Here is a 13,095-nt window from a genome sequence, read left to right on the forward strand (position 1 = left end):
TGTAATCTGCTGTACGGGTACATGGTGGAGGGCAGAATTGAAAGAGCGCTATTTGGCTTTCGGATGCCATGTCGCATTTACAGAGTTCCTAAAGTACCAGTACAATGGAAACCCCCAAAGAGTATCCCCATATATCTCTCACAGAATTTATCCAAGAGTATAATGTATGAACATTTTAACCTAAGAGATAGTTTCCAAAAAGAAATGTGCAGTGGATGATGCACAATGAAATGTTTCCAGATATGTTATTTCAGTGCTCAATACGTCATGCTCCGCTTGTGCCACTGTGAAAATTCTACTCTACAGTTATCATGCTCGGTTTCCTTATTTTGGAAACTCCCTATATGTTTGTTTTGTTTTTTTATTCTGAGAAGTAGAACATATTTCTTTTTCTGTTGATAGAGTTGGTGGAGAGCTTATCTGCAGGGCTAAATGTGTTATATATTGATCCTGCTTAGGGGCACACATGGCTTTATGATCTCTTCTTATACCATATAATTAATTCCAATGTTTTGTTTGCTTTTTTTTTTTTGCTTTCCACAAAGTTCAACTTGTAGGTTAAATAATGTATCACTGTTAACCTGTTAAGGACACAACAATACCAATATATAATGTTTTTTTATTCATTTTATTGCAATTTTTTACATAATAAATCATTTTATATAGGAAAGTTGTGCCTTAACGCACCATGTCTTACTATTACGTAATGGTAAATAGCTGACACCTACATGTAACACTGGTGGTTGGAGCTAAACTCTCCTCGCTATTAGACTTGTAAGCTAATTTCCTAAAAAGACCATTAAAAGATGATATCAATATACAGCAGAGATACGGTAGATTTTTTTTATTATCATATAATGGTAGTATGACTTGCGAATTTTTCCAAATTTCCATCAAATGAACTATTTTTTCATAAATAAATGCAAAAAATATCAGTCAAATTTTACCACTAACATGCAGTACAATGTGTTGTGACAAAACAGTCAAAGTCACTTGGTTAAGTTAAAGTGTCTCAAAGTTATTGCCACATAAAGTGACACTTTAGTTTTAAATAAAGGGTCTGTATCCTTAATGGATTAAAAATGCAGCTGCTTTCTGCCTGATAAACCTCTTTGATGTTCCTGACACTTGGTATCTCCTTTCTAGCTAATTTGCTGTTCATTCCTTGTTACTAAGGAAGTCAGTCCATAGACACCTTTTGACAGGCAAGACGTCTTCACAGTGAGCAGAAGGAAAAGCATATGATCTCCCTAAACAGTGAAGGCAGATGGGAGGGGGTCGATTCTCCTCACAGCCTCCTCACACATCTGCAAATTGCTTGCTCTCTGCAAATGTCTTAACACTCTGCAAATATTGCAGCTTACAATGTAAGAAAAGGCTTATATGGGCTTGTATCCACTGCTGGCTCACTCTGTGATTACAAATGTGATATTATGCACATATATTAATTACAAGCAGGTTTACTAACTGTGCTCAGAGATTGCTATTTTCCATTGTCAGGGATCATGTAAATTGCAACATGCCTGCATGTATTTCCAGTCCAGTGTTCCTGGATCTCCTATAGTGTGTTCACTTAGTCTTTTATCAGCTATTTTCCATTGTACAATTACTCTTGGCAGAATTACAGGTATATAAACCAGTATTAGTACCAATCGATAGAAGGGGGAGAGGACAAGCTGCTCCTTGTTGTATATACCCACAGCCTCAGACACAAATGTAAAATGTGCTGTAGGCATAATGTGATTACTAAAAGAAGAAAAACTGATAACACTCCATGTATGAAGGCTTATACAGTCATAGAACCGACTGTTGACCACTGATTAGTCCTTTGGGGTGACTGCGGCGTTTAGCTGAATGCAGTGGTTTTCTCATTGAAAAACAAGGACAGCCTCACAGTTGTACTTGGTTCGGCAGCTCACAGGCTGTGTGACAAATAAACATGAGGTGACATGGCCTGTGAATCAAGAGTGCCACTGTCGCTACAAACAGCTGATCAACAATGGTCCAGGGTTCCAAACCCCTGCTAATCTTTGACTAGTAAACAGAAATGATGTGTGCATGCGGCAAATTTAAACCATGCTGTTAAAGTAATCTTAGCGAATAGTCTACATCAGGATAACAAATGTGTTAAAAGTTTAATATTCACAGAAATTCTCTATAGTTTTAGTTGATTTGCAAAGAGGTGTCCTGGCCAGCTGCAGCCTTAGTGGGCACAGTACACACCCCAGGGTGTCAGAAAGGCACTTCAAGTCCAAAGAATAGAGAAGCACACAATCATACAGTATTTACTACTGTATCGTAAGACTTCCCACAAGGAAGAGAGTCACTACATAGAGGCTAAAAATGGGGTCTTCTCTTGCGTCCACTGAACTTTGTGTCTGCCCGAACTTCTCTGCATTAACAAAAAAAATAAAAAACTGGTTAACAAAAATCAGCAAAACTTAAATTCATAGTAATCATGTACAGTAGTGATAGAGCACCCATTAAAGCGGATTCACATATAAGGCTCTATTCACAGAGAGATTTATTAGGACTGGTGTTTTAATCTTGATAATCCCTGCACCACTAGGACTGTGCGCTGGCATATATTTCAGGCACCATTTAAGCCAGTAAACTGATATAGGATCAGCAATATGATAGGGCCAGTGACCCCACCCATGCTACAGCCCATGTCAGGAAAGTGGCAGGGGTGGTATAAAAAAAAGAAACTAAGTTGCAACTTTTTTATGCCTTGTATGCCATTAAACTAAAATATCCCTCATTGCATTTATGGTATATAGACACAACATACACTTCCAAGGAGTGCAACTGCCTGCCCACACTAACCACTAAAAAAAGAAACGTGCCCATCTACATAGAGGAGAGCAACTATAACAGCCCAGTAATGTGAACCGAGGCTTACAGTCTACGGAGCAAATTTACTAACTCATCTGTGCCAGTTTTCTTGAGTAGATGGGTGTAAATGAGCCACATCTTTGGAGCATGACCTTTTTCTTACGACCAAAGATGTGCCCTATTGTTAATTATGTGCCTTGCCCCCACAAATTTACTATACTTCACATCAGGAGCGATACCTGAACTCTGTGCCTGAACCTAATAGTTGTAGATCTCAAAGCTGCTGCCTGGGAGTTATTAAAAGGTCCAGCCTCTTAATTCAGGCACATCTCAAGACAGCCGGGGATTTCAATAAAGGGTATTCCCACGAACATAACCATATATAGATTTGTAGACAATTAAAAAAAAACATTTTTGCAAATATAAGTAATTTAATTTTGCTGAGTTTTAATAGTCACTACTGAGATTATTAGAGAAAATAAATTGTCTTGGTCATTCACCAATGAATACGACCATGAATGCAGAGCCTTTCTATAGTCTGGAACTTGTCTAACTGAGCCTAGGTTTCCTTTCAATGGGCCGTGTTGTCAGGTAGAAACAGTACATGTAATAAGACGATAACCCCGGCCACAATAAGAAAATCATAACTGGACTTCAAAGTATTGAAAGTTTTTGAACTCATGGTTGTGTTCATTGGCAACCAATCAAGGTAACAGGTTGTCACCACTGAGATTATGAGAGAGAATCTTTAGTCTGCAAATTTTTTTTTTTTAATCTATTTATAGTTACAAAAATGTTTAACTTTTAAATTGTCTATACATTTAAATATGGTCATATGTTCATGAGAAAACACCTTTAAAACGGGAGTACAGACAACCAGTCTTAAAGTCTCTCATTCATACAAAGCTGCAACTTCAAGTCATGAGTGAGAAGATCCACATCTTCAAAAGGCAGTACATATAAAATCTCTCCTCCAGATAGAACTCACTGACTGAGCTTTAAGAGATTTTCCCCTCAAACATGGTTTATCCCAGTCATCAGACCCCAAATCGATCATATGTCACATGGGTAAGCAGAGAGGTAGTGGGGATATATTGACCATCACCAAAGTAGATAGCCAAGTGTGTACAGCAGTGGTGATGTATGTGCGCTATCACTCCATTAACAACTTCCATTTTCACAAACAATTTTTTTTTTTTTATTGTTCCCACAAATATAAAATAAAATAATGACGTTTGCGAAGGTGTACATAGGTGTACAATCCTTATGCGATATACTTACTTTCCTTGTCGTCTGCGTCGTTCCTTTTTCTCCATTATCCAGTCTTTGCTTTTCTTCACAGATTTCCCTCGGACATTTTTGAATCGTATCCTGTGTCATAAAAAGGCGTTCTAGCTTTAGAAAGGTGTATTAATAAATGTCAGAGGAAGGAAAACATGCGAGCAGCACCTTGGAGCAGGCATGACGTCTAACCTCTTTTGCTGTTTGTCCGTCTAGAGAGCTGCGAGGGGACCGCACACCCTTCCAGCAGGTACAGACAGACATATGAATATCACTGGTGCACAGCTACTACTTATGACGTATAGTCACCAAGCACAAGAGCTGACATCACTACCATCAGATTATAGTAGACAGGATCACAACAGAAGTTCACACTTCAATGAATCAGCTTCAGTCTATTGCAGCCTATGGCCTTGACTATACTGTAAATGATATTACTAAATGCTATTAACACAGCACAGGAGAAGCTCAGACAAGAGGGCCGCCCACATAACCATATACAGAAAATAGAATTAAAAAAAATATATAAATAAATAAATAAATGTGTGTGTGTGTGTGTGTGTCAATACATTCCTTTTGACACATATCAGATCTCACATATAAGATTAATCTGGACTTTCCCAAGTTTCCTCTAAGTTTTCAACTAAATACAGTATATTGTCATTAAGCCAAAGTATAGAGAAATACGTGCCAGGTCCGTAAACAAGAAGTTCTGAAACAGTTACGCAAATGCCACTTTTTGATTTTTTTTTCCAGCTTCCCAGTACATTACACATACCGTATTTTACGGACTATAAGGCGCACTGGACTATAAGGCGCATTGCCCATGAGCGCCTTATAGTCCGTCTCGGTTCATATATAAGGCGCACCGGACTATAAGGCGCAGTCCGGTGCGCATTATATGTTATTGAAAGCGGCGGCAGGCAGACTTTGCCAGCGGCCGCTTAACCCCCCACGTGCCAGCCGCTTCTATTGGAAGCGCTCGGCAGGCGAGGAGGGGCTCTATCAGCAAAATCATGCTGATAGAGCCCAACCGTAAAAGTTATATCAAACTACCCCCCCGTTTTAACATAAAACCCTGAAACAGAATGTGAAACTTACCGAACGGTGCAGGGTGGGCGGGCATTCAGGCCTCCTCTTCCTCCGATGTTCCGTCCTCCTCCGACGCTCGCGAACTGATAATGGCCTGGGCGCATGCGCAGTAGCCGTAGTAGAAGCATTATGATATTGCGCATGCGCCCAAGCCATTATCAGTTAGCGAGCGCCGGAGGAAGTGGTCAGGACATCGGAGGAAGAGGAGGCCTGAATGCCCGCCCACCCTGCACCGCTCACCCTGCACCGCTCGGTAAGTTTCACGTTCTGTTTCAGGGTTCTGTTTCACGCCGACATGACAGCAGGGCTGCCGGACACTTCCCATTCATTTCTATGGGAGCCGGCATGCGAGCACTCCCCATAGAAATGAATGGACTGCTTTTTTCCATTCATTTCTATGGGAGCCAGCATGCGAGCGCTCCCCATAGAAATGAATGGACTGCTTTTTTCCATTCATTTCTATGGGGAGTGCTCGCATGCCGGCTCCCATAGAAATGAATGGGAAGTGTCCGGCAGCCCTGCTGTCACGCCGGCGTGTACGGCTGTGATACACGCTGGCGTTCTGTAGTGTGAATGCACCCTTACGGTGTCTTTTATGTATGTATGGAAGCGGCACGCAGACTTTGCCGCCGCTTCCATCCATATATGAGGCGTACCGGACTATAAGGCGCACTTACGATTTCTGAGGAAATCGTAGGTTTTTATGTGCGCCTTATAGTCCGGAAAATACGGTAATATTTAATAAAATATATTAAATAAATATTAAATGAAAATAGGCTGTACAATAGGTCATCAGTAACAGATCAGTCAGGGTCCAATACACGGACCCTGCATCGATTATTTGTTTCAAGCACCCAAAGCCATGTAAGTAGGTCTGCGGCCAAAACGAGCTCTGCTCCTAATCGAATGAATGGAAGCAGAGATACAGTTCCCGGCACCAATGCTACATTGTATGGATAAGACGCAGTCTGCGGAGTACAGATACCCAAGCACTGTAGTGGTAGCCCCTGGAACTACAGTTTTGTTCCCATTCACTTGAATAGGAGCAGAACCAGTTACAACCGTACACCTGGTATACGGCTTCCAGTAGATGAAATAGCTGATCAACCAGGGGTGCGTGTGTGAGATTCCAATCAATCCGATACTGATGACCTATTCTGGAGAGAAGCCATTAGTATCCAACTTTGCTAGGTCCTGGACAACCCCTCAAAGTTCTAGCACATTTATCTAGTCTGTACAACCTATATGACACAAAAGACTTATTTATTACCTCTCATTGGTAAAAGATGCTTGATGCTTTGACCCTTGTTCTGCTGACTCATCACCCAGACCCTATAAAAAGGGATAAAGTAATATCCTCACAATTGAAATACATTCTGTCAAGATAAGCAAACTCACATATAGGAATAAATAATGATGGGGATCTCCGCTTTTAATAATTATGTTTTAAATAGTCACTGTCACTTTAACAAACTCTGCATATATGAACAAACAGTACATGCAATTATAAGAAACTTTGTAACAAATAAACTGTACCAAAGACAAATGCCTCTTTCTCCTCTTATCAGACTCCAATTACTTCTAGTCTAGTCTATAGAAGTCTATGGAAAGGGAAGGGGTGGAGGGATCAGGATGTACAAGGGATAACAGAAGAAAAACAGTCTTAGCCTAGTGCTGGAGCTAAAGAAAAGCTTACCATCATGACCAAAGTGCTTTACTCACACAAGTACATGTCAGTATTTCTCTATATATGTCCTGCATGGTTGAGTGGTTGTATGAGTGGAAGACAGCTATAGAGAAGATTTTTTTTTTTTTTTTTTTTAAATGTAGATTGTGAGCCCCACATAGAGATCACAATGTACATTTCCCTATCAGTATGGCTTTGGAATATGGGATGGAAATCCATGCAAACACAGGGAGAACATACAAACTCCTTGCAGATGGTTTTTTGCCCTTGGCGGGATTTGAACACAAGGACTCCAGCGCTGCAAGGCTGCAGTGCTAACCACTGAGCCACCGTGTGGCCCCTATAGAGCAGATTCTACCTGCAGTGTATGGCAGCTAGTCTTCACCCACCAGCTCATAAAGAACTAAAAAAAACCTGATATAGTATGCAAAGGTGTAAACTGAAAACTGCATTAAATAAGTCATGCAAAGGCCAGAAATAATACAAATACATTTCTACAACTAAATGACAGGTATGCTTTAGGGTCTAATATCTTCTGCCTAACTCTGCTGGGAAAGTGATACTTCTCCTGACCTCACTGCCACATTCATTCTGACAAAGTTTTTCCCCCGTTTCTCTGTGTCAGTGACATAATAAAGGGGCTGGCCGTCTTCCTCAGTTCATTAGCTAAGTTAAGCAACTGTGTTGGGGCCATCGGAATACATAGTGTAGGGTAAGGATGATGCAGGGAACACCTTAGATGCAGTAGTTGCTATTGACTTTGTCATCCAAGGGTTAAAACACCTGTGAGTAAGCCATCACCATGTACATGTCATACATGTATGGCAGGGTGTGTTAATGTATCACTTGTCATGTAGTACATTCAAAGCATGGTGGGGGAACAAAATGAGGCTTAATAGAATAATGAATAACATGTATTAATATTGATAGAACCTACCTTAGGCAATACTCCAGATACACCTGCAAACAGGCACAAGAAAAACCTAAAAAGAAACAAACAAAAAAAAACACCATAATATTATTACAGAAAAAAAAGCTACATAAAGCTGCCACCCAAACATATTTACATAAAACTCACTTCTTAGCCTTGCTACTGTTCGGATAGTCCACTACCATACCACCAGTAAATCCAGCCCTCATTGCCTGAGCAGTCACTAGTTCCAGCTAGAAAAAGAAGGCAGAGGTGATCAGCAACTTTACATAATGACACAAATATAGAGAAGTGAGAACAGTGGAATAATAAACTCTTCCCCACCTGCTGTGCATTCTCAGGATACAACTGCAGGACTGCACGAGCACCCCGGGCCTGCAAAAAAATGCTTTATTTTAGGTCGTCACTGAAAACGATAATGATTGTATTAGTTGATGTGTCTCTTTTGCTTATGAAAAGAGTAGTCTGTGACAACCTGTTTTACCTGCAGCGGCTTTCAATTGGATATATAAATTTGTCTACACTAAGAGTCTGTTAATAGATGTATATTAGGTACAGCCTTGAATAATATGCAACGATTAAAAGGAAGGGATGGTAAGAATTTACAGAGAAGTTTTTCTTTAAAGAGGTCCAGTTCAGCTGAAATTTTCTCTCTAGCCCCCACCATTCCTGAGCAACAATAAACAGTACATTGTGATGCCTGATGTGCTATTTAAAAGGGATTCTACCATTAAAACCTTTTTTTGTGGATAAGACGCCGGAATATCCTTTAGAAAGGCTATTCGTCTCTTACCTTTAGACGTGGTCTCCACTGCACCGTTCCTTAGAAATACCAGTTTTTACCGTTATGCAAATGAGTTCTCCCGCAGCGATGGGGGCGGGCCCCAGCGCTATCACAGCGATGGGGGCATCCCCACCGCTGCCAGAGAAGTGTCTCTAAGCGCCACCTCCTTCTTCGTCCGCCGCATCAACTTCAAGGTCTTCTTCTGGCGCCGGCTCTTAACTTCTAGGTCTCGGGCCGAGCAGACTGCACAGGCACACAGGTCATGGGAAAATGGCCGCTTCCATAGTATTGTTAGCGGCCATTTTCCAATGGCCTGTGCGCCTGCATAGTCTGCTCTGCTCTAAGTTACGAGCCTGCGCCGGAAGAGGACATTGAAGTTGACGCGGCGGACGAAGCAAATCAGGCACCAAAACTAACAATAATGATTGCTCAACAACAGTGGGGGCTAGACAGAAAATTCTAAATGTGTCAGAATTCGTGGAGCAGCGCTTTTTAATTGTTGTAAAGAGCTGGACTTGGAGGTGGAGAAGGGTCCTCTAAGTCTTTGCTGTATACATAATAGACAGTTCTGATGAGAAAGTTTGATATAGCCAAACCACGGACTAACTATAAATATAACATACTATGCGCAGGGGACAGTAGACCTGCAGCAAGATTTTATCCCACAGCATGGTACATCACTAGAATGCTTTGAGTTCCATTTAGCCAAACCACAGTTACTTCAGAGCATGCGTCCATTACACGGACCACATTACCTGCATCACCTGTAACCCAGTCCTAAAATACTATGTACTGTGTCAATATAAATCCCAGGCTGTGGCACATGAATTGCAATGACACAAAAAATTGTATTTGAATTTTATCTTGACGTGTGCTCTTCTGAGTTAGAGATGTTTTCCCACTAACACTTATCACTCATTTATGGCATAGGAGATTAATGTCTGATTTCTGTGGGACCAACCACTAGGACACTCAAGCGTTATAAGGACAATTGTTCCCAAATCCTGTGTGTGTAAGAAGAGGTAGCGTGCCAGTATGACCCCCACAGCATTCACAAAGGGTATTTCAAAATCCGTTTGCGTAACTGCACGAGAGGGACCCCCTGCAGATATACTAGGACTCCATTAAGGAGGTAAGCGGATTATAAAACTGGATAAAGGATTTCCGAGCTAAAATCATTGACGAATAGATCGTCGGAACCAGATCAGCAGAGGTCGACACCCAACCTAGCCCTACTGTTCACAGCAGCAAATGGGGCAGACAATGACGCAGGAAGCAAACCGCGCCATTCTCCATGGAGTGGCTGAACTGAGCCAGTGGAGTTCAGCTCTTATTCAAGTGAATACCCTTACATAGCCAATACACAGAATAGAGCTGCTCCAGCTGATGTGAACATCTAATTCATGGGGGCTGGAAATCAGATTGATCCCAGTTACTGATCTCATATTGATGACTTAGCCTAAAGATATTTTTAGCCTGAAAAAAAACAAAAAACTTTAATATTAACTGAAAATGTAGCATCAGACAGGTGAGGTGCATATCCTTTCCAAAAAGAGACTCACCAATGCAGAGTAGAGAGTAGAGAAAAAGCGAAAGAGCCGTCGAGGAGGATTATGTGTCTTCTTATCAGCATTACAGAGCCACTGCAGAGCAGAAATACTATTGGGAAGAACAGACCAGAACAATATAACAGTCAACAAAATGTCTGAAGGGAGATAATTGAAGTCTTTCTATCTGTCCCACTTGCTTCACTACAAGTCACGTACCTGATGCAACCATCAAATGTTCCAGGTCGGAAAGGAATACCTTGCCCCATATCCCCGAGGATCAAATCACCTTCCACTTCCCGCTCTAATGCTACATCTAAAACCACAAAGTTCAGGGATTAATACAAAGAAGGCGTCCAAACTAATAATCCTTTCATCATTGAAAGTAAAGTAACAACTCACCCAACATAGCAGGGCTGATGTCAATGCCAACCCAGTGATGCCCTTCCTCAGACATGTAATCTCCACTCAGACCAGAGCCACAGCTGCAAAAAACAAAAAGGTTAAAAAGAATACGTGCAAAACCTACAAGGTGCATTCAATAAGTCTTACAACCTACCCGATATCCAAGAGGAAGCAGGGCTGATCCTCAGGTAAGCACAAGAGCTCCACAGCTCGCTCAGACATCTGTGACTGAATCTCTATGATGCGAGAGCTAAAAGACATGGCAAAAACTTTGCATGAAAACATGGAACTGATAAAAATACATCTACACAATGATCCCTCACCAAACACCTCCCCATAGGGATTGGATAGACACATAGTAACATTTTTTAAGTCTGAAAAGAAACGTAGAGTATTCTGAAAAAAGATGTGCCCATCACTGCTTCTTATTGACAAAGGGAAGCAGATTTTAGGCCGAAATTAGAGATGATTTTGAGGTGCAAAATGACTCAAAAATCAGCTCCAAATTCCTCTGTGTGAGCTTACAATCCTAGGTATGAAAGATCCTGGTAGAGATCTCTGTGCGGACCTTTGATATATTTATACATAGTTATCATGTCTCTGGGTACTGTGGACCATCTATTAATTTGGTCATCTGGCTTTGAAGCAGCTCAAGCTTTACTCTTTATTGTTCACAACTACCCAAAAAAGTACACAATATTCTATATGTGGTCTGATTTGTAAGGTGATAGAACTAGGCCTGCGTCATGTGCATCCCTTCCTCCATGACCTTATTTACCTGACACTGGTTGCTACACTTAAAAAGAATTGTGTCACCAAAAATTATCTATTTTGTTAAACCAGGTTTTTATGAGAAACATCAATTCTTGATTATTTTATTTTTAAAAACAAAGTACAGCACCCTGCAATTTTTCATTAGGTTCACTAAAGCCTGTTAGCAGCTTTACATTTGCTAAAGAGAGAGAAAAGTCCTTACTTGTGTGTGTATTTCCTGGCTTCAGTTTCATTGTAAAACTATAAGGAATAAAAAAAAAAGTAGATATTTATTAAAGAGAAGTAAAATGGGGGCACATAGAAGAACAAAACATATATGATCACACAAAGAATTTACAAACAGAAATTCTTAAGGGTGTCCTAACTTCTTCAGGTATTGTAAAGGCAATGTCAGCACAACTATAAACCAATAAACTGTGATATGGAGACTCCAGTCTATAGGAGGAGTACATGTACTCAGCCACATTAATGCTCCCAGGTTCTATTATGGCTATTGAGGGTTTTGTTTTTGTTTTTTCATTTTAATAGAAGTCAATTCAGAGTCTGTAGTTGAACAATGATTAAATATTCTTTACTGAATGTTTTCAATATACACGTTTTATCCCACAATGCTATGACTAAAAGGAAGTGTTCATCTAAATGTATGAATTGATCACATTGGATCTGATGTTATACTGTTACATACATTATTCTATGCTATTATAATTGATTAATGTTTGCCCGTTTCTTATTCATTATCTCATATAGCCTTATTATATCATATGAAAGTAATGAAGCACCAGGTCACCTGTGAGGAAGAGGAAGGTATTACACGGTGATTTTCAACTGGATCCTCGAACCCAAAAAATGTTTAAAGAGGAAACTACATCACCCCCAACAAGCCCAATTAATAGTTGCTGCCCCACTGATTCTGGAACAATTTTGGTGCCTGATATCCTATGTAGTTTCTGTACTGATAGGAGAGCGGTGTCAGGCAGGAGCAGAAAAGGGTGTGATTCTGAGCTCTCACACTGGCTGCCTCTGATCACATCCCCTGAGTGTCCCAAATGACCCTGTTATAACACAATCTGCAGCCACATTGAAAATAACAAACCTATATATGCACGTATCAGCTGTACACTGCCATAGCAGGGAGATTTAGGACCCTAAACCCTGGGTCTACAAGGACCAGTGAGTTGTTTAGGGTCTTAAATCACCAACAGGTTTCCTTTAATTTGGAATCAGATTGTGAACCTCAAAAGATAAATGGACGGGATGTGAGTGATGGCAATCTCTGTACAACGCTACAGAATATGTTGCACCAACAGAAATGAATACAATAAACAAATAAAAGGGAATACTTACCTGGCCATTGGTGCCTTGGTCCCCAGTGACTACAAGCCCTCCTACACATGACTGCTGCAGCCACAGTGGGAACATCACCAACATGGCTAGTACATGGCTCTAGTAATAAGCTGTAAGGGTACATCATAGTAACATGAGCAGTCCTACAGCAAAGATCCTCAGCGCTGTTGTTTTGAATCATATGAAGCTGCCATTGGACCATTTTTTAAAGCCCCTTTAAATTTTACCACATGCTAAACCGATATAAAAATGTACTAGGTGACATCAGAGATAAGCGCCAGCCCTCACCAGTTCTGGAGGTCCAGTCTGCTCCGGTCTCTTCACACTCCCAGCCATAATCCAGGCAGATCCACCACTCTACACGTGAATGCGGCCGCACACAAATGACATCATGTTTCGGGTCCTTGAATTCTTC

At 40.8% G+C, this 13,095-nt stretch overlaps 1 protein-coding gene across 1 annotated transcript; it reads right to left on the minus strand.

The window, feature by feature from the left end:
• Window positions 1-759: 759 nt before the first annotated feature.
• BUD23 (BUD23 rRNA methyltransferase and ribosome maturation factor) lies at window positions 760-13,049 on the minus strand. Its single transcript, XM_075263942.1, has 12 exons — window positions 12,969-13,049; window positions 11,539-11,576; window positions 10,717-10,812; window positions 10,560-10,642; window positions 10,377-10,473; window positions 10,173-10,269; window positions 8,151-8,201; window positions 7,974-8,059; window positions 7,833-7,878; window positions 6,479-6,540; window positions 4,117-4,206; window positions 760-2,392 (listed from the first exon to the last, which is right to left on the minus strand). The coding sequence occupies exons 1-12, from the start codon at window positions 13,014-13,016 to the stop codon at window positions 2,338-2,340; spliced, it is 849 nt and encodes a 282-aa protein (XP_075120043.1). The 5' UTR covers window positions 13,017-13,049; the 3' UTR covers window positions 760-2,337.
• Between the last annotated feature and the right edge of the window lie 46 nt (window positions 13,050-13,095).

This window comes from Leptodactylus fuscus, chromosome 2, assembly GCF_031893055.1.
Source record: "Leptodactylus fuscus isolate aLepFus1 chromosome 2, aLepFus1.hap2, whole genome shotgun sequence".
Taxonomy (NCBI): domain Eukaryota; kingdom Metazoa; phylum Chordata; class Amphibia; order Anura; family Leptodactylidae; genus Leptodactylus; species Leptodactylus fuscus.

Coding starts and splice junctions, on each gene's coding strand:
- BUD23 (XM_075263942.1), bottom strand. CDS start 13,016: ATGGCTGGGAGTGTGAAGAGACCGGAGCAGACTGGACCTCCAGAACTG. Junction 8,060..8,150: donor ATCCTGAGAATGCACAGCAG/GTGGGGAAGAGT, acceptor TTCTTTTTCTAG/CTGGAACTAGTGACTGCTCA. Junction 7,879..7,973: donor AACAGTAGCAAGGCTAAGAA/GTGAGTTTTATG, acceptor GTTTCTTTTTAG/GTTTTTCTTGTGCCTGTTTG.